The sequence below is a fragment of the Somniosus microcephalus genome, chromosome 15 (assembly GCF_052327205.1).
Source record: "Somniosus microcephalus isolate GS21.2 chromosome 15, FLI_Smic_1.0, whole genome shotgun sequence".
Taxonomy (NCBI): Eukaryota; Metazoa; Chordata; class Chondrichthyes; order Squaliformes; family Somniosidae; genus Somniosus; species Somniosus microcephalus.
The window spans coordinates 59,157,779-59,179,797 of NC_141001.1; the positions used below are offsets into that span (position 1 = coordinate 59,157,779).

The following is a 22,019-nucleotide window of genomic DNA, read 5'->3' on the forward strand; positions in this document are numbered from 1 at the left end:
CCCGTTAAACATACAATCTTCAATTTTATATAAACAGGTTGCAGATATACTCTCGATGGAGTCAACGTCATATAACTTCATGTTTAACATAACATAATAACATATATATCTTCATGTCAAAACAGATCACAGATTCAGTCTCTGTGGAAAACAGTTCATAGATTCAGTCTCTGTGGTGTAGTCGGTTCACATTGCTGGAGTGACTCATTCAATAGTCCTTCCATTGGTTTAACAGTTTGAACTTCCGAACTGAATTGGCTCCGTTCGGAGGGACGACCACGTGTGTGATCTGGTAGAGGTAATCATGGTTCAGATGGGTCATCTTCTGTTTTGACTTTTCCTTTTCTGCTTCTTGGAGACTCTCTGGGCTCCACTGTCAGCTGCCAGCTGTATGCGCAGTTCCTCCTTCTCTTCCTCCTTTTTCCGTAGTAGAGCCACCTTCTCCCGATGTTCCGTAGACTTTCGGTGCTCCTCCATGATTTCTGTATGGTGGGAGTCGAAGTTACAAGTTGGGCAGGACAGGACATAGTAATATTCGGAGTCGTCCTGAGCTAGGCCAGCGAGAGGGTCTTCTATATCCTCCCTACCCAGCTGGACGTCAGCCAATTTTTGTTCCAAATCCAGACATCTTTCCTGAAGAGACTTCTTCACGTGTTCCGCTTCCTCTAACTTTTTCTGGGCTTTCAGCAAGTTGTTTACTAATGACCTCATTTGTGATTTTAATACTTCAACTTCCTTTGGAGATTGATTGATCGGACTATTCAATCCCTCTACCGGAGCAGTTGTTTCAGCGTTCTGTTGTTCAACCTTGACATGAGTCAGCGTACTTTTGGTATCTAAGGGTTGCTCTGCTGCCATCTTCTTCGTCTGTGTTGCAACCTCGGCTATTTCAATAACTTTTGAGAGCTCCAAACCCTTCTCCTCTGACGATTTAAGCTCATGTTCATGGCCCATTCTTACGGTCTCTGTGTTTCTTACAGTTCCCTTTTCTTCCACTGAAAAGATTTCCAGTTGCATCTGTTCTTCAAGTCGTTGGACCTCGGCCATTGCTGCTTCATATTTATTTTGTGTTTCCTTTAATAATTTAACGAGTTCTTGGACATCCTGAATTCCCTGTTCTGGTATGTCTTCCACCACTAATTTTTTTCCTATGGATTGAATCCCTAACGATGAGTCAGCCTTGGCCTGAAGCTCATCAAACATTTCCTGCAGACTTTGTAATTCTTGCTTATGGTCAACCTTTAGTCGTTCATGTTCTTTCACTAACACGAGCTTTTCGGAAGTTGCCAAGTTAACCCCTTCCAGGATTGTAGTCCGAGCCTGTTCATACTGTTCTTTCAACTCGTTACACTCTGCTTGCAACAAGTCGTAGAGGTGAACTGGAATACCATCCTGACTTCCTGAAGATTCCTCTTCCTTTGGATCGTTCTGTGTATATTCTAGTTCCTGAACAGCCTCAGGGAGATGTGATTGGTACTTGACCACGATGGCTCTATGGTCGCTCTCTGCTTGAGCGGGCTGTCTCTGTTGTCTTTCCAGGGACTCCCATTCGGTGTCCCAGAACTTTTTCACCTTTTCCATCTCTTGTAGGAGACGGGCACTCAACTGTTCTAATTGTCGTTGTACTTTGACATAACGTTGAGTTCTAGCCCGGTGTTCCTCCGTAATGCATCTGTCTGTAGCTTGAACAGACTCAGAATTCTCTGTCTTTATGCACGCCATCGATTTCCCAACCTTAGTCCGTGAGTTCATGTTAATCTTGTTTTTCATACATAAGCTGGACTTATCGTCTTCCGGCTCGGAGTCTGAGCTGCTTGTCTGCACCGAGTCCTCACTCGTCATTGCTTGTCGGTAGTGCCATTCCATGTCTATTTTCTTGATCCACTCCCGTCCCAGAAGTGGTGGTCCTCCCTCAGGTAGTACGTACAGATACATTCGTGGGTGTTCTTTACCCCTATCTCTCACCTTGACTCGTATTTTTCCCAGGGGGTATACATGATGCCCCGTGTATGTCTGTAATACGAATTTTGTATTTCTTAAGGGTATGTGAGAGAATAGCCGGTGATAGTCCTTTTGATTGATGACGGATACAGCTGATCCCGTGTCCAGCTCCATTCGTACTTGGACTCCCGCTATTTTTAGTGTGACCCAGATCAACTGTAGATCAGTTACTTTACCCACATGGTGGATTCTCAGACTATCCAGCTCCTGGCTGTTTGGGTCTGAGTCTGAATTTTGTTCGTCTGAACTCTTTTCAGCCACCTGATGCACCTTGTTGTACTTTCCTTGTGGTGGTGGCTTCCTTTGCTTGTTGGTCTTCTTTCCGGACCTGCATACCTTCGCGATGTGACCCAGTTTGCCACATTTCCTGCACTCTTGGTTCTTAAACCAGCACTGATTCTGGTCGTGCGTTGTCTTTCCACAACGGTAGCATTTGGGAGTGCTTGTTGTAATTTGGTCCACCACGAGTGCCGCTGCATTTCCGCCGTCCCTTTCGCTGCGGCTTCGTGCGATGAAGCTATGAGGACAGCCCTGTCCAGTGTGAGGTCGTTTTCTTCCAGAAGTCGCTTCTGCGTTCCTTCTTTGGCCAAGCCGCATACGAACTTGTCCCGCAGCGCCTCTGTCAAATTCCCTCCAAACTGGCAGTATTTCGCTAGCTTACGCAGTTCGACTAAGTATTCCGCATTGCTTTCATCTTGCCTCTGGGTTCTGGCGTAAAATTTAAATCGTTCAGCCAGCATCAACGGTGTGGGGTTCAAGTGATCCTTCAACACTGTTACGATCTCTTCGAAGGTCTGGTCCACTGGTTTAACTGGTGCTATTAGATGTTTCAAAAGCCCGTATGTTTTTGCTCCCATCGAATTTAACAAAGTTATTGCCTTGTTGTCATCCTCAATTTCGTTGGCTACGCAATATATTTCTATGCGTTCCACATACGTGGCCCAGTCTTCTATTTCTGCATTAAAGTCATTAATATTTCCTCGCTTAGGCATCTTCTTCTCTTTTTGAGAACAGTACAAGTATTACTTTACTTATTATTAATTTTCTTCTCTCTTCTTGAGAACACACCAGCCTTTCTGAAAAATCTTATTACTTTTCTGAAATTCTTAATAATTTCCAAGATGGCGGTTTCCCGCTTCTTCCTTCTTCGGCGGTTTTCCCGCGAAAAATGGCGGCTTTCCCGCGCTTCTCGGCTCTCCCCGCCCACTTTAATGGCGGTTTTCCCCGCGCTTTTCTGTTCTCCCCGCCCACGGCAATGGCGGTTTCCCGCTTCTTCCCCTGGCGGGAGGGGTACACTTTCCCCCGCGGGCGACGGCCGCTGGCTACCGGGCGACGGCCTGTGCGTCGGCTTCAGCGCTCTCCGCTGGCTTTCAGACCCCCAGCCCGCGCGTCGGCTTCAGCGCTCTCCGCTGGTTTTCAGATCCCCAGCCCGCGCGTCGGCTTCAGCGCTCTCCGCTGGCTTTCAGACCCCCAGCCCGCGCGTCGGCTTCAGCGCTCTCCGCTGGTTTTCAGATCCCCAGCCCTCGCGTTGGCTTCAGCGCTCTCCTTCCCGCGGCAGGCAACCGGCTCCGGGTACCCCCGATGACGGCGGACAGTTACAGCCTCTGAACTGGCTCTCGGCCAATTCCCGATTTCTCGGCTCTGTCTCACCCGGCCTGCTCCCGGTCTCAGCGCCTCTGGACCCGACTTTGTCTGGCTCCTTTCCCCCTCGACCGTGGTCGAGTGTACCGCCCTTATCCTCTGGTTTTACTCCTTCCTTATTTTCTTTTACTGTTCCCTTACTCACAGTCCGTGGCAGCCTTGCCTCTCTTGTCGATCGGCTCGCTCCTCACTGTGGCAGAAGGGACCGTCAGTGCCTGTTGCAGATGGAAGTTTTCAATGCCAAAATCTTCCTCTTTGCTATCGCTGCAGCCTCGAGTTTTCACCCAGCAGAACGACGAGGGCGGGTGCCTCACTTCGACGCTCCTTAGTTGCTTAGGAACTACTGTTGCCGCAGGGTACGATCGGCCTCGTCGCCATTGTAAAGTCTGTAAGTTGTGCAGTAAATAACTTCAGAGACTTTAGAAGTACAAACAAAACAGGTCTTTACTATTCAGAGGTCTGGGCGATTTCTGCCCTAGTTAACGTATCACAACCCTTATATACTGGTGTGGTCACTATCGGTATTACAGTATACATGAGCCAATAAATAGTGCCACCCTGAAGTAGTGCTCTTAAAGACGAACGGTTACATACACAACAGAAACCTTCCATCACTTTGCTGCTGATTGAGAGTAGACTGATGGGGCAGTAATTGGCCAGATTCGATTTGTCCTGTTTTTTGTGAACAGGACATACCTGGGCAAACTTCCACTTTGTCGAGTAGATACCTGGAACAGCTTGGTTAGAAATGAGGCTAGTTCTTGAGCACAAGTGTTGAACACTACAGCCAGGATGTTGTCAGGGCCCATAGCCTTTGCTGTATCCAGTGCACTCAGCCATTTCATGATACCATGTGGAGTGAGTCGAATTGGCTCAAGACTGACATCTGTGATGATGGGGACCTCCGGACGAGGCTGAGATAGATCATCCACTTGGCACTTCTGGCTGAAGATGGTTGCGAACGCTTCAGCCTTATCTTTTACAATCACATGCTGGGCTCCATCATTGAGGATGGGGATGTTCAAGGAGCCTCCTCCTCCTGTTGTTTAATTGTCCACCACCATTCATAACTGGATGTGGCAGGACTGCAGAGCTTTGATCTGATCTGTTGGTTATGGGATTGCTTAGCTCTGTCTATAGCATGCTGCTTCTGCTGTTTAGCATGCATGTAGTCCTGTGTTGTAGCTTCAACAGGTTGTTGCCTCATTTTCAGGTATTCTTGGTGCTGCTCCTGGCATGCTCTTCCACACTCCTCATTGAACTAGGGTTGGTTACCAGTTTTGAGCTGCCGATCTGTTCTGAATCTGTCCCATTTAGCATGGTGGTAGTTTCACACAACACGATGGAAGGTGTCTTCAGTGTGAAGATGGGACTTCTTCTCCACAAGGACTGTGCGGTGGTCACTCCAACCAATACTGTCATGGACAGATACATCTGCGACAGGTAGATTGGTGAGGATGAGGTCCAGTAGGTTTTCCCCCTCGTGTTGGATCTCTCTCCATCTGCTGCAATCCCAGTCTGGCAGCTATGTCCTTCAGGACTCGGCCAGCTCGGTCAGTAGTGGTGCTACCGAGCCATCTTGGTGATGAACATTGAAGTTCCCCCACCCAGAGTGCATTCTGTGCCCTGCAACGGACTCCGCTCTATTAATGTGCAGGTTACCATCAAAACCGGTAAATGCAAGTGACCCTTGCTTCTTGGGTAGCAGTCATGACATCTTCATTTTAATGCAAAGCACCGTGCTGTGATTGTGGCATAAAAAGAAAACTGCAAAAATGGTTCCTTGAAGTCTTGTGTTACACTGTGAAGTCCTAACGCCTGACACTACTGAAACAGCCCTGAACAGCAGTAGAGTGCTAATGCAACAGAGGCACTGCAACCAACAGGTTTATTATTGAATGCACTACAAGAATCCTGAAACAACACTTCAGATTCCCAGACAAATTAGGGGGGTCTTAGAATTCAGTAGCAACATTGTCTCCAAGATCATCACAATCTGTTCCATGCTGTACAATTTTGCTATCCAAAGAGATTAGGCGTATAAGAAGGTGGACCACACTGCAGCTCAGGGTCGAGCAGGATAAAGATAAGGAGCCAGAATATATTCCATCCTTGGAAGCAGAAAGAGCCTTATGGCAGGCACTCCTCCTTTAAAAGCTGCGGCTGTGCACTACTTTCCACCTAACTCATTCCCACAAGCAAGTCCAATTCAAGCTGGGAGCTTGTTATGAATAGCTAATGAGACCAACGGTGGGAAATTCCGAAGAACAGCTGAATGCGATTTCAGTGCGCACTGACTGTACTTACTGCTCTGGCCCATTGCTTTAGTGCTGTGGCCAGAAAAATTGCCGTGTGATTCTCTGTAGCGTCCTTGATGTAGGTCATTTAAAGTGACAATCTTAAGTACACGTCAACCTATAATGTCACAGAGAGGAATGAGGTACTGGAGGGCTCCCAATGTCCATGGAACTGTACCTCAGCAGGAGACAACAACTTGAGGTGTAGGGAAAAATGAGCAAAAGATATGTTTTAAGGACAGATGTTTCTGGATGATAAAATGATTGGGAGGATTTGCATTTATGTAGCACCTTATCACTTCTCTCTGAAACATCTCTAAGTGCTTCACCTACAATAATATACTCTGAAGTGCTGTGATTGTTATGTAAATACATATGGAAGCCATTTTGCACACTGCAAGATTTCACCTGCAGCAAAGAGATTGAATGGTCAGTTAATTTATTTTTAGTGGTGTTGGGTGAGAAATGTTGGTCAGGCCACTGGGAGAATTCCCTGTGTTTCAAATGGTGCCATGGATTCTCTGACATTCACTTGAGCCCTGGAAAAGGCAGGTTGGGACCTTGGTTTAGTGCCTCATCCGAAGGGATGGGACTTCTGACAGTGCAACACTCCTCCAGTACTGTACTGGAATGCCATCCTAGATTGTGTGCTCCAATCCTGGAGTGGGGCTTGACTGAGTCATTAATAATAATCGTGCAGAACTTAGGTGTCAGTGCCTGTGGCTTTTGTAACCTCGAGAACTGTCTGTAGCCATTTGGTCCTGCTACTTAGGGCCTGCTCACTACTTTCTGGCTATTCAATAAGTATGGCTCTGAGTGTTTAATGTTTACATATTACTGCTGAGCTATGCTTGGCAGTTTACTTAAATCTTCTTTTCCCCTGTTGTGTCTGGCTTCTGGCAGTTTCATTGAAAATGTTTAATAGAATTCCAGGGCTGAGTATTGGCTTGTTTTGTGCCTGTTTAATATTAAGCACAGAATTGTAACAGTTGCTCCAGTTGATTATTGATTGAGTGTAGCTGTGCTGTAAAGTGGACCTACCCAGATGCAAGCATTGCTTTTTCAATGAAGCTACGGTTATAAAGTATAACAGAAGTGATGTGTTATGTTTGATCTTTTAAACAGCGGCTTTGTTTAACTAACAAGTATTCTATTATGGTTCTTGTTATATCTAATTGCTTATTCATTGAATACAGTCATATTTTAACCTGTATAAAATTGATTTATGCAAGTACCTTCCTACTGTGTTGGCCAGAACTGTTTTTTCCTCCTGAAGTAGTCTTTTGGGATGTTCACATAAAACAAATTGACATTTAAAGATACTGTGTGGGCTGAAATTCTATTTTTTGTGTGTATTGAATGGATTTTAGAAAATGAATCTGTTTTATTCCACTACATTGATTTTATAGAAATGTAAATTTTTATTTTTAGGCAGTTTTAGTGTAACAAGAGTGCAGAACACAATTTTATCAGGATTGTTGGCGTGGGAGGCGGGGGAGATCATTGTTCTGGTTGAGGTCAAAAACAGCCTCTAACTGGTGCCTCACTTGGTAAATGCACTGCCCAGGATGTTACTGCGCCGTACAGACCAGGACAGTCCTAGGTTTGATTTCTGACCTGTTCTGAAATAACTGATGACCAGGTGTGGCAGGAGGAGCACTTAGTGACCCTTGCTGGAGAAAAGTGGATGTCTGATGACCGTGGGAATGGACTCTGCTGTGATGTCCTGCACAATCAAATAGGCTACCAACATCCACTGCATAGGCTTGCCGCAAAGTGGCTATTGACTTCAATACAGCGGCACCAATTAATCAAACTGCTCTGTCCTGGACGATAGCAAAATACTGCAGATGTTGGAAATCCGAAATAACAACAGAAAATGCTGGAAAAACTCAGCAAGTCAGGCAACATCCGTGGAGAGAAATTTGAGTTGACGTTTCGGGTTTGACCCTTCTTCAAAACTGGAGAGAAAAGGAACTAGATCGAAGGCAGGGCTGCGATCGGACAAAAGAATAAAAGAACCAAAAGAAGTAAAAGCGATTAGAAGCTAGACGAGATGGTAATAGGCTGTGATTAGGTGTAAAGTGTACTGGCAGGGCAAAAGATAGCTGCCAGGTGTGAGAGAGAAACAAAAGGATGCTGTTGATCTTCTTGAGTGTTGTTGAGGTCCAGGTAAGTGGCGAGTATTCCATCACACTCCTGACTTGAGCCTTGTAGATGGTGGAGAGGCTTTGAGGAGGCAAGAGGTGAGACACTCACCACAGAATACTGAGCTTCTGACCTGCTCTTGCAGCCACAGCGTTGATATTCCTGGTCTAATTAAACTTCTGGCCAATGTTGACCCCCAAGATATTGATCTGCAGGGGGATTCTGCGATTGTGGTGCCATTGAAGTTCAAGAAGAGATGGCTGGGCTTTCTCTAGTTTGAGATGCTCATATTCAGCACTTAGGTGGCATGAATGTTACCTGCCACTTGCCAGTCCAAGCCTGGATGTTATCTAGGTCCTTCTGTGGCTAGCATAAATTGCTTCATTATCGGAGGAGTTGTGAATGGAGCTAAGCACTACAATCATCAGTGAAACAGCCGCACTCCTGACCTTGTGAAGGAGGGAAAGTCATCGACCAAGCAGCTGAAGCTGATTGGGCTGAGTACACCTCCCTGAGGAACTCCTTTAGTGAGGTCCTGGGGCTATGATGACTGACCTCTGAGCATCTTCCTTGTGACAGGTATGGCTCCAGCCATTTTGGTGCTGTACCTGAACATAGTGATTATTTGCAAGGTCATCTGCGTCCTTCTGCGCATGCGCCTAAACAAGGTCCCACCCCCACCGGAGCCACGCATGCATACCTGATGTTGCAGCTGTGTATGCGCACCGGAGGTTCCAAACGCACATGCGCTTAGCCACAGGGCTGCGGTCTCAACCACGCTTTCCTCCCTGTGGAGAAGGTTTGGGGATCAGAGTGGGGGGAGGAGAGGAGCTGGGGGGAGGGGGGGTGGAGAGAGATGGGGAGGGGGATCAGCGGGGCGAGAGGAGCTCGGGGGAGGGGAGGGAATCAGTGGGAGGAGAGGAGCTTGGCGGGGGGGGAGAGGAGAGAAGCTCGGCGGGGGGAGGGCGGGGGGGAAGAGGAGGTGGAAGTGAAGTTCAGGAACTCGGGGCCAGATGGGGAAGGTCAGGAACTCATGGGTGGGGGGGACTTAAAGCACGGAGAGAACAGTGGGGATTGAGGAAGAACGTGATCCAGGTCTAAAGAGTGGGGGATGATGGTGAGAACGTGATCTAGATGGAAAGGCGGATCACGTTCTTCCAACAGGATGAATTTGTGAATCTCTTAGAAGATAGGAGCAGGAGTAGGCCATTTGGCCCCTCGAGCCTGCTCCGCCATTCAACGAGATCATGGCTGATCATCCAAATTCAGTACCCTGTCCTGCCTTCTCGCCATATCCCTTGATCCCTTTAGCCTTAAGAAATATATCCAACTCCTTCTTGAATATATTTAATGAACTGGCCTCCACTGCCCTCTGTGGTAGAGAATTCCACAGGTTCACCACTCTGGGTGAAGAAATTCCTCCTCATCTCAGTCCTAAATGGCTTACCCCTTATCCTTAGGCTGTGACCCCTGGTTCTGGACTCCCCGGCCATCGGGAACATCCTTCCTGCATCTAACCTGTCTAGTCCTGACAGAATTTTATAAGTTTCAATGAGATCCCCTCTCATTCTTCTAAACTCCAGCGAGTACAAGCCCAAACAACCCAATCTCTCCTCGTACGTCATTCCTGCCATCCCAGGTATCAGCCTGGTGAATCTTCGCTGCACCCCCTCCATGGCAAGAACATCCTTCCTCGGATAGGGCGACCAAAACTGCACACAATACTCAAGGTGTGGTCTCACCAAGGCCTTGTACAACTGCAGCAAGACATCCTTGTTCCTGTACTCAAACCCTCTCGCTACAAAGGCCAACATACCATTTACCTTCTTAGCTGCCTGCTGCACCTGCATGCTTACCTTCAGCAACTGGTGCACAAGGACACCCAGGTCTCGTTGCACTTCCCCTTCTCCCATTTGCCTTCTTAACTGCCTGCTGCACCTGCATGCTTACCTTCAGCGACTGGTGCACAAGGACACCCAGGTCTCGTTGCACTTCCCCTTCTCCCAATCTATTGCCATTCAGATAATCTGCCTTCCCGTTTTTGCCACCAAAGTGGATAACCTCGCATTTATCCACATTATATTGCATCTGCCATGCTTCTGCCCAATCACCCAACCTGTCCTGATCATACTGGATTTTCAGGACACCCTCCTCACAGCACACTCTCCCACCCAGCTTTGTGTCATCTGCAAATTTTGAGATATTACATCCATTTCCCTCGTCTAGATCATTAATATATATTGTGAATAGCTGGGGTCCTAGGACTGATCCCTGCGGTACCCCACTAGTCACTGCCTGCCACTCGGAGAACGACCCGTTAATTCCGACTCTTTGCTTTCTGTCTGCCAACCAGTTCTCTATTCAAGTCAATACCTTACCTCCAATCCCATGTGCCTTAACTTTGCAAGCTAGTCTCTTATGCGGGACCTTATCGAAAGCTTTCTGAAAGTCCAAATACACCACATCCACTGGTTCTCCCTTATCTATTTTACCAGTTACATCCTCAAAAAATTCCAGTAGATTAGTCAATCCTTTCGTAAATCCATGTTGACTTTGTCCGATCCTGTCACTGTTCTCCAAGTGTTCTGCTATTACATCCTTTATAATGTACTCTAACATTTTCCCCACTACCGATGTCAGGCTCACCGGTCTATAATTCCCCGTTTTTTCTCTACCACCTTTTTTGAATAGTGGGGTAGCATTAGCTACCCTCCAATCCATGGGTACTGTTCCAGCGTCTAGCGAATTCTGGAAGATGACCAGTAATGCATCTACTATCTCTAGGGCCACTTCCTTAAGTACCCTCGGATGTAGATTATCAGGCCCTGGGGATTTATCGGCCTTTAATCCCATCAATTTCCCCAACACCATTTCCCTACAAATACTGATTTCTTTCAGTTCCTCCCTCTCATTTTACCCTATGTTCCCCGACATCTCTGGGAGGTTACTTGTGTGTTCCTTTGTGAAGACAGATCCAAAATATGTATTTAATTGGTCCGCCATTTCTTTGTTCCCCATTATAAATTCCCCTGATTCTGACTGCAAGGGACCTACGCTTGACTTCTCACACACTGAGCAGGTGAACGGCCTCTCCCCAGAATGAACTCGCTGGTGTGTCAGAAGGTTGGACATGCACACGCACCCACATCCACTGGTTTATTTACTGCCAAATCCTTACTAGCTTCCTGCTATATTAGCACCACCTGAGATCATTGAGTATTTGCACTTCTTGCTTTCCATTTCCTATTTTAATGAGCATTTCTTAAAGTTGTAGTCTTGACATTCCCCTTCATTCTGAATGATAGAATTTTTATCACTTGCAGAAGGAAAAAAAAACATGACACTCCAAAGAAGTAACTAACCCACTAATTAGCGTACAAAGTATTTTATTTTACCAGCCAAGGACAACTATAATTACAACTGCAGAACACTAGATAATAGAGGATCTTCACAAAGCTAACTACAGTTATACTTTCTGTAGGCTACCTGACAAGACTGGATCAAATTACACATTGCAGGGTTGTCTACAGCAGGCAGGATAAAATTATACATTCCAGACAGACACACCCATCAGCAATAACAACAGAAAATGCTGGAAAAACTCAGCAGGTCAGGCAACATCCGTGGAGAGAAATTAAAAGTCGACGTTTCGGGTGAACCCTTTTTCAAAACTGGAAAGGAAATAAAATAGATCGAAGGCAGGGCTGCGATAGAACGAAAGCGAAGTAAAAAGACATTAAGAGGTATTCAAAACCAGACGAGATGGTAATAGGACAGAGGAGACAAAGACGGCTCAGATTAGGTGTGACGTGTACTGGCAGGGTGAGAAACCGCTGCCATGTGGGAGAGAGGAAAAAAAAGGAAAGGGTGGTTGCGGGGTGGGGGAGGGAAGACCCAAAACAAAGGGGTGGAAAAAAAAATATAAGTAAAAATGTAATAGGGGCCGAGGTTATGATCTGAAATTGTTGAACTCGATATTGAGTCCGGAAGGCTGCAAGTGCCTAATCGGAAGATGAGGTGCTGTTCCTCGAGTTTACGTTGAGCTTCCGTGGAACAATGCAAGAGGCCAAGGATGCCTTCTATCATTTTACTGTTAATCGAGAGGAGACTGATGGGACAGTAATTAATTGAGTTCGATTAATACCGTTTTCTGCCTCCAGCAATTAATTCACAACTGCTAAGTACAATAGAAACAGCATCTCTGTCTTTTAAACTGTATATGTTAACACCTTTAACATTTCAGCTTCAACATCAAAAGCTAACATTTTTATTCAAATAGTTGTTTTCCCACAGATTGAGTGTCTGTTTTCCATTTTTGTAATTTGGTGGAGACCAGCCTCCATCTTGACCTTAGCCGATTAAGTTTAAAAAAAAAAATTATATATATATATATATAAATTGAAGACCGAAATTCCTGTGTGCCTCTCGATGCCTAGTTAGCTGATTTCAGTCAGCTAGAATCCCTGGGTTAGGAAGGGAAAATTTTGGCCAAGGTTCTCACTCCTGACCATTAAATAGCAACAGCTGAAAATGATGATAGATGGATGTTGAATAAGGACCGGATCAGGCTTGGCTATGAAGTCCTCCACAGTCAAATAACCTGCTGATACTCTGTCAAGGCTCACTCCTAAACACTTGGGGGAGAGGTACTGGATGGCACGTGTCACCTGTAGAACCATACTCATGGTCAATGCCTTCAGACGAGGAGGAGGAGGGGAAAGAAACAGATGAAAGAAAAGACGATCTTGTGCATTGCCTAGCAGCACAATGGAGTGATGGGGTGTGGGTTCAATTAACATCACAAACTGATTGCACAGCCTTTAGCGACATGTTGTGAACTCTGAAATTGCTTTACCAAAAAAAAGTTCTTACACAATATGACCACCAAAATATTTAGCATAGTTGTGCCAACCAGTTGCTGAGATTGTCCTAATATAGATTGTGCAAACAATGTCCTTAACATGCTTGGATAAGAATGGTGTTTGCACTTTTGTTTTGTGGGAGTGGGTGGAATAGAATGTAAGCACTTTTTTGTTGTGATTGAATTATTATACACATTGCGTATATGTGATACGTAAAACGAATGTGTGTGTACTTTGTCTATTTCTGTGTCCATCTGTATTTACTATGTAACCGCAAGATAATTATGGATGAGGAAGGCCATTTGTCCCATTATGATTCATCCATCCAGAGAGATCGTAATGCTCCGCCAACGTTCGCTCTCTTCCTCCCCTCATCCATACTAGTATCCAATTGTTTAACAGATTCCAAGATCTTTGGCTCCACTACACATGTTGAACATTCTTTGTGGAGAAAAATGTCTCTATCTGTCTAAAAGGTACCCTTCTCTAGTTTGAACTTGCGACCACTTGTTCTACTCTCGCTTGGTCAAAGGTGGATTTTAAGAAGGGCCTTAAAGGAGCAGAGTGAGGTGGAGAAGTGGAGGGGTTTAGAGAGTAAATTCCAGAGTGTGGGGCCTCGGCAGCTAAAGACACAGCTGCCAGTGGTGGGCGCAGGAAAAGGAGGATGCCACAAGAGGCCAGAGTCAGGGCAACTGAGCATTTAAGGGGTGGTAGGGCTGGTGGAGGTTACAGAGATAGGGAGGAGTGAGGCCATGAAGAGATTTAACCACAAGGATGAGAACTTTAATTTTGAGATGTTGGGAGACTGGGAGTCAGTGAGGACAGGAGTGATGGATGAGTCAGACTTGATGCAGGGCAGCAGAGTTTGGATGAGCTGATGTTTATGGAATGTGTAGGATGGTAGGCTGGCCAGGAGAGTATGGGAATAGTCAAGTCTGGAGGTGACCGAGACATGGATGAGGGCTTCAGCAACCAATAGGCTAAGGTGCAGGTGAGGGCAGATGATGTTTTGGAGGTTGAAGTAAGTGGTCTTTGTGATGGAGAAGCTATGGGATTGGAACTCCACTCCCAAGAATGCCAAAGTTATGAACAGTCTGGTTTAGCTTGAGACACTGGCCAGGGAGGAGGATGGAATTGGTGGTAAGGATACAGAGTTTTGGGGAAGACCAAAGATGATGGCTTCGATTTTCTCGATTTTTTTTTTTTTAACCTGGAGGAATTTGCACTTGTCCAAGATTGGATGTCAGCCAAGCAGAATGACCACAGGCAGTGGAGGGGTAAGAGAGATGGTAGAGATGTAAAACAGCGTGACATCAGTGTACATGTGGAACCTGGCCCTATTTCAGTGGACGATATCACCAAGGCACAGCATGTTGATGAAGAGAAGGAGGCCAAGGACAGATCCTTGGGGGACTCCAAAAATAATGGTGCAGAGGTGGGAAGAGAAGCCATTGCTGGAGATACTCTGGCTATGATTGGATAGATAATAGTGGAACCAAGCAAGTATAGTCACACTAAGCTGACAGTGGAAGAGAGGCGCTGGAGGATGATGTGGTTAATTGTGTCAAAGGTTGAAAACAAAATGTTAAATAACACACCATGGTCTCTTTTGTGACTTGGGTTTGGGCCATTTTGATGCTGTTGTAAGGGCAGAAAGCTGATTGGAGGGATTTAAACAGGAAGTTACAGGAAAGATGGGCACAGATTTGGGAGGCAACAACACATTCAAGGACTTTGAGGAGGAAGGGGAGGTTAGAAATGAAGCAGTAGTTTGCAAGGACAGAGGGGTTGAGGGATGTTTTTGAGAAGGGGTTGATGGCGGTTTTGAAATGGAGTCATCAGTAGTTGAGGAGAAGGAACCATGTACAATGCCAGCTAGCATGGGGGCTAGGATGGGAAGTTGGGTGGTCAGCAATTTAAGTGGGAATGGGGTCAAGGGAGCAGGAGGTGGGTCTCATGGATGAGATGAGCTTGGAACAGGAATGATGGGAGAATGGAAAGAAATTAAGAAAAGTGCAGGTTCAAGGCTAGGACAGAGGGAGCCTGGGGGAAGGTTTGATCTGTTGGGAAAGGAGGAAGTAGCAGAGGCTGTATTTACATTTTAAATAACAAAGAAATCAGAATGTAATAGTTACAGAATTTTTTATGGAACAGAATACGTTTGTTCTTCGCAGCTGGAATGATCATGGAGAGCGGTTCTGCACATTTTGGCCTAAAAATTTGGTTGCTTTGCGCCTCTCGTTAGCGCTAATGGGGCGCAAAGCAACTAGCACCTGGGTGCGGCACCGCCAATGCCCCTCTCAAAATTCAGTGGGAGGTTAGCGGCAGCGGTATCCATTAGCGCCGCCGGCGATGGCATCATCGCCATGCACAGCGCCCCAGCCACGATTTTCGGTAGCACCACCAGATGTTATGTCCGATGGGGTCAGGGGGGCCTACCTGCAGCCGGGGCGGCGCTAATTAAAGGCGAGGTGTCGGGTAGCCATTTTTGTTGCTGGCCTGCTGTCCCCGGCCTCCTGACTGGCCCCCCACACGGAGCGCCGGCTGTGCTCAGTGAGCCCGGCACTTCTCTTGAGTGCCGGGCTCTTTTGCCGGCACTCCGATCCCTGGTGGCCCAGCTGGGCCCCAGGTCGTGCTGCGCAAGGCCCCTCCCCTTTAAGAAGGGGCGGAGGGCCTGCAGTACCGCAGCACGTAGCGCCGCGATATTCCCTTGCAGCGCCCCAAGAAGGAGGCGGGGTGCTTCCAGTAGCGCCCCGTTTCCCTCTTGGGGCGCTGCCGATGAATTTCGGCTGCGGGGGTGGGGGGGCGCTAATTTTTTTGGGGCGCTAGAAGTAGCGCCCTGACGAGGTTAACACCCCAAAGGGGGCACAACTCAATTTTTCCCCCTTAATACTTTCACCTGACTGTGATAATCGTGTTTATAATTAAGAATTCAGGAAGTTCTTCGTAAATGGAGAAATCTGGGTGAAACGCTAAGACTCATCTTTCAGGCCACCATCAAGGTTGTAAGAGTTGGAGAGAAATGGTAAATCAAAAATGGTGGTTATCTGATGCAAAGCCTGTATTCGTTGCTCAATTTTCTAGCTTTTTCTCCCAAAGGCACTGACTTGTTTTGTTTTCCCTAGGGTTACTAACGCTAGTTGTAGCACTCTCAATTGTTGCCTTGCAGTGACCAGAGTTTGAAGCTGGGATCTTCTGGTCTTGAGTACTGCAGCTTGTGGTACATTTATCCAAGATATCAGGGAGCTGACACCAAGGTTGTAAAAGCAAAAAATTGATTTGTAGAAGAAAGACTTGTGTTTACATAGCAAATATCATGACTCTCAGAAATGTCTCCTAAGCACTACATGTACAGTTAATTAATTAGAATACTTGATGTAGGCATATGTGGCAACTGTTTTTGTACACAACAAAATCCAGCAAACACCAATGAGATGAAAGACCAATTGGTTGAGGGAGGAAATCATTACATTTTCTATAAAATGGAAACATCATCTATACCTATTTGAGTCTGTGTAGCATTCATGACTTGCCATTTATTTTTCTCTCTTTCTTTTCTCAGCCTTGCATCCACCCAGACCCTTCCACATCGGACACCAAGTCAACCTCAGCCTTACCCAGAGATTTACCAAACTCTGCCAAAGAATATCGGGCAACCTTCAGAAAGCTCCCCTCCTGCGAATCGTAACCTACCAAGTGACTACAAGTATGCCCAAGACCGTGTTATCCACTTTAAAATGTCAAATGAAGATCGCAAGGCCACTAAAGAGGGCACTGTATGGCAACTGTATGAATGGCAGCAGAGGCAGCAGTTTAAGCATGGCAGCCCAACTGCTCCACTCTATCCCTCGCATGCCACGGACTTTGACTCTGGATTACCAAAATCTGCCTTAGATGTTCCTCGCTCAATCTCTGTCCCTCCATCTCCCTCAGAGATCCCACCACCAGGACCTCCAAAAGCCCTGTCACCTAGAAGACCTCACACTCCTGCAGAAAGGGTCACTGTCAAGCCCTTGGAAGAAAGGCCATTTGAAATTTTGTTAATAGGGTCGCCGAGAAGAGCCCGTGGCCCTTTGACAAAGGTAAAGTCTGTGGTTAACACTGTTTAGAAACAGACCAGGCTTTTTCCTATATATGCATGAATTAGTGAGATGATGTATATATTCATACAAACCAGACTTGATCCTCTATTCTGTGCTGAGTTAGCTAATCTTGAGTTGGTATAGAGGTCTCACTGTACCCCAAGGTAGGGAGGAAAAATCAGTTAGTTTTCTAGTTCCTGATCATTGATCCTGGGTGGAAGTGCCCAGCTGTCAATGTCAGATGAAGACCTGATTGGCTGTGATGTTCATCCCTCCCTGTACCCTGGGGTCTGATGGCTATCAAAAGCAGGAATGCTGGCTGATTTATTTTCCCCAGCTCTTGTCCACTGGTGCTGTGGTCAGTTATGGAACCCCCATTGCCATCCCAGTTGCAATCAACTAACTCAACACAATCAGGGATCTTTCTGGTCTATATATACTCATGCACAAAAATGGATATTTGAGGAAGGTACAGGAAGGCTGGTGGCCTATGGCACCGTACCATGCACGAGTTGATGTCAGAGAGAGAGAGAGAGAGATTGGAAGGGGAAAATAGCAACTCCAGGAATAATTTGAATGAGCATAGCCATCAAATATTGGGTGACTTTATCTTTAAACCATGAAATGCTCATGCATTTTTAATGAATCATTTTAGAAGTTTAACAGTTGTCAATAATTCATAGATGTCAGCGTAAAATCAGTACAGTCATCCTGCCAGTTTATTTGGCGTTATTTTAACTAACTTGTCTTTTTATACAGGGTGGCAGCAATAGTGACAGTTTTTACTGAGCCGCTCTTCGCTCCATGTACCTTCTACAGTTCACTCACAGGGTAGAGGCATTGACTTCAGTGGAAAGGAAAATCGCACATGGTATACAATGGGTGGCTAATTTAATATCGTCCCATTTTACATCATTGCCCAAAGTTAAAATTACCCCCCCTATATTCTAACAATGCTTCAGACCTATACTTTTTCAAAGTCCTGATTCACTGACTCATCACTATTCTAAGCATTAGGAACACAGAAGTCCATCATAACATGTGGCTCAACGCAGGAGACATGGAGACACTTCCCACTTCAGCTCTGCATTAGCAGGCTGGGAGAATTGCAGAATGTGGAGCTGAAGCAACTTGGTTGTAGTGGCTGAAGTGACAGGGCAGGCTTTTCCCCTTCACTCACCAGTCTGATTTTTCTGCCCATTCACCTTAATGGGGGCTGGTGAGCACAGAAGTGCAAAATCTCAGCCATAATGTTAACAACCTATTTCTGATTCATTCTTTCTTATTTACAATGTCATTTATGGCGTTTAGCAGTATTGGCCCGGAATTTGCAGCCAGCAGCAAAGCGGCGGCGATCGCCGCTCACCTCGAAGAAAGCTGCGCACAAAGGTCTCACGATCTCTATGGCAAAAACTTTAGCTTTTTTCAACCTTAATTTGATTGTAGCGCTGTCAAAAGGTGATCTCGAGCATTGAGCAGCAGTGATGTCATCAAGCTGTCTAAGCAGCCAATCACATTGAAGAATTTTCACAGACCGCAAACCAGGAAACAAAAAGCACTGATTATCATTGACTTTTTAAAAATTTTACAGAGAGCAAAATAAAGATTGGGACTTACGCATGGAGTTAAGGTAGAAGTTGAAATATCATAAACTTAATTTTTTAAAATTAATTTAAAAGTCTAGTAATTTATATCATAATGGAGAAATTTGACATGCCATAAATATAAAATTAGTTTTTTAGGGCCGGAACAGTTGTTCAGCAGTCAATACACCATTGAAATGCCAGTTACAGCTATTTCAACAAGGCTTAACTTTTTATGGGGCTTTTAACAGCGGAAAAGGGGAAGTTTTCGTCAATTCAAGTGATTTCTCTGATTGCCAGCTATGGGGAGTTCCACAGCGCAGCATGTGGCAGAACAGGGAATGACTGACCGCAGCTTCAGGATTTCTACTTTTATCTGCGCATGTGCTAAATCCTGAAGTTAGGGTCAGTTTCAGAGGTGTAATGACAGCAAATACTGACAGTTTTGCCATCATTACCACTGCAAAATCCAAGCCTTTATTTTCTCATCTCCTTTCTTGAATGTGATAACTCATTTGGGACAATGGCTGCATGGGAACTGGCTGCTTTCCAGCACCTCACCCAACAGTCCATTCTTTGAGTGTCAGCCTAGACAGCGAGCATTAGCTGGCTATTTTACCATGAGTGTATCACAGTCAAGCACAGTCCTGGTACAGCATAAATATTGTTTTGGTTTGTCCATCATTTAACTGATTTTTCTATTAATGTGCAATGAAACCATGTAAACTTGTTACTTTGTCTTCTGTATTTTCTGGCAGAGTTCAGCACACATTGACAGGCGCTCTATGCCTCCCATGGGTTATATGACGCACACTGTCAGCGCCCCCAGCTTGTATGGAAAGACGGTAAGTTCAATTATGAAGATACTGTATGTCTACTTTTATGTCTTTTTATAATTGTATTACAAAATTGCAGAGGGAGGGTTTAAATAACTGACCTCTGTATTTTACATCATCATCATTGAACTGCTCCGTAGGTATTGGTAGAAACAGTAACACCCTGCAGTACACAATATTGTCTGATGTTGTGAAATTGCAAATTATATTTCCCAATTATAGCTCCCAGTCAGCTATATATGGTTTCACACTAATCAAAATGAACATTTAGAAAAATCACTTGCATTTTTATTATGCTGCAGAGAGTTAGATACTCACACTCTAATCAGTGGAACAATTGTTATTTTCAGTAAGAGGGGATAAATTGAGATGTGGAGAACTAGATGTTTCTGCTGATAATTGGAGAGAGCCCTTTTTTGTACTATTCCTAACCATTAAAAAATGCCAGATATTTTGTACTGGCATTGAGGCCATTTGGGACAGTTCAGTGACTCAGAATTGAGCAGAATTAATCACAGTTGATGCAGATGAGTTTACAAATGCATTGGAAACCTTGGTAATGGCTCAAACATGCTTTGTATGTAGGACTCGTTAATTAGCCATTATGCTATTCACCGAGACCTCAGTAATTGGCATTGTGCTATTCACTCAGACACTGTCAAGGTCCGCATGTAGTCCTCGTATTCTTTTTGAAATGGGATACTGCTTTATATTTAAACTCAATCATTCATCACTCTGCTGTTAGACTAAGCAAAGTATTAAACTTCACAATGGCAAATGTACGTTTACTCAACAGGAACAACAAAACAAATCTCTTGCTGTTTTTTGTACATCTTTAATACAAATGTAGTAGATCAATGTAATGCATTGTGACCATCACAGTACTCTATATGTGTGCATATACATATATATGTAATTAATTATTTTCATGCAGCATTCCCTGTTTTATCGCAATTAGCTTACAGTAATTCTCTGATTAAAAATACTTTAAAACCCAAGTTCAGATGAAGCTGCCCATATTTTATTTTCCTGATGCATTGTTCACAAAGCACAGTCTTGCTGAATTTCAGTCTAGTAGACTCTGTAGTGACCAGCTCTGTGGGGTTTAAACCAGTAAATAGCTCAGTTTATGCATGTGGGATGCATGATGTATTTATTACCTGCTGTGTTCGGTTTTGTTGAACCTGAAGAAATTGGTCGCCAGTTCAGCCAAATTCATTTGGAATTTGAGAATGGGATTGTTGTCCAAAATTGTGAAATACACCATCCTTAGTGAACATCCGAGGAGATTTGAGATTTATATTTAGTGTATTGTTCAGACAGGATAAAATATTTCAAGATAAATTAACAATGCTTCATAGCCTGTTTCTAAAAAAGAAAAAGAAAGTTATGTACATCCCTTCATTGGGTGTTTCAGCATCATTCTTTTTTTTCTTTAATGTCTTTTATGTGTAAATTGTAACAGAGCTAATTACTTGAATATTATTAACTTCTGGCTAGGTCTTGATTGTCATGTGCTCATAGCTAGGTATAGGTGCCTCAGTGTTTGAGTGACATGTTCTAATTGCTAATACCTCCCTTTATGATCAACTATATTGCCTGCAGCCAGAAGAACTAACTTTACTTCTCATCCGATTACGGAGACATCAATCCAAGCTGGCTAATGTTCGAAATCATACACTTACCCAGTTGCAACTAAACAAGCTGAGTCAATCCAACCATCAGGTCAGCTGCTGATTGGCTCGCATATGTCAGCTGATGTGGTTGTTTGTCCCAGAATGCTTTGAGGCTACTTGTCTTATGCTTTGTGTGGCTGTACATTCATTTTATTTTAAATGTTCACATTTACAAACCAAAGCCAGCAAATCCTTCTGACATTTATCCCCATTGAACATCAGGTTAGGTCATTGCCCAGATGCCATCAATAGTATGTTTTAATATTTATAAATTGTATTCTGTAGTCCCATAAAATTTGCATCCTTAACACAGCCTTTCTAATTTTGTTGCAACAGAGTATTTGATTGTAACTGGCTTCATTATGAAATTTAGTTTAAACCAAAATCTAGAACTCCTCAATGGCAGGGGAAAAATCAGTCAGGTTTCCGACTCGTGATCAGTAGCCAATGATTGCTGCTGCAAGTGAGGAAAGTGAGGAAAGGATCAGTCTCTCCCAGCACACACTGTCTAGGTTCCCGCATGAAAAATGACCAATTAGATGAGGAATCAGAGGGCAGCCAGTGCCAGTTACTTTTTGAGGGAGTAACTGGTAGAATAGATGGGGGAGAGCCAGTAGATGTGGTGTACCTGGACTTCCAAAAGGCCTTCGATAAGGTCCCACATAAAAGATTAGCATGGAAAATTGAGGCTCATGGGATAAAGGGGAAAGTTTTGGCGTGGATAGGGAACTGGCTGTCAGATAGAAAACAGAGAGTTGGAATAAACGGCTCATTTTCTGAATGGCAGGCAGTAACAAGTGGGGTACCACAGGGATCTGTCCTGGGCCCCCAGCTGTTCACAATTTACATTAATGACCTGGATCAGGGAGTCGGATGCAGCATTTCCAAATTTG

At 44.9% G+C, this 22,019-nt stretch overlaps 1 protein-coding gene across 12 annotated transcripts in view; it reads left to right on the forward strand.

The window, feature by feature from the left end:
• plekha7b (pleckstrin homology domain containing A7b) overlaps positions 1–22,019 on the forward strand; it is a 652,966-nt gene that overhangs the window by 540,041 nt on the left and 90,906 nt on the right. For 9 of the 12 annotated variants that reach the window (XM_086007862.1, XM_086007863.1, XM_086007864.1 and 6 more), the window contains 3 exons: positions 16,512–17,031; positions 19,373–19,459; positions 21,056–21,175. In XM_086007862.1, coding sequence (XP_085863988.1) covers positions 16,512–17,031; positions 19,373–19,459; positions 21,056–21,175 — 727 coding nt within the window. The remainder of the gene's footprint in view (positions 1–16,511; positions 17,032–19,372; positions 19,460–21,055; positions 21,176–22,019) is intronic. The other 3 variants (XM_086007865.1, XM_086007867.1, XM_086007868.1) reach the window with 1 other exon arrangement.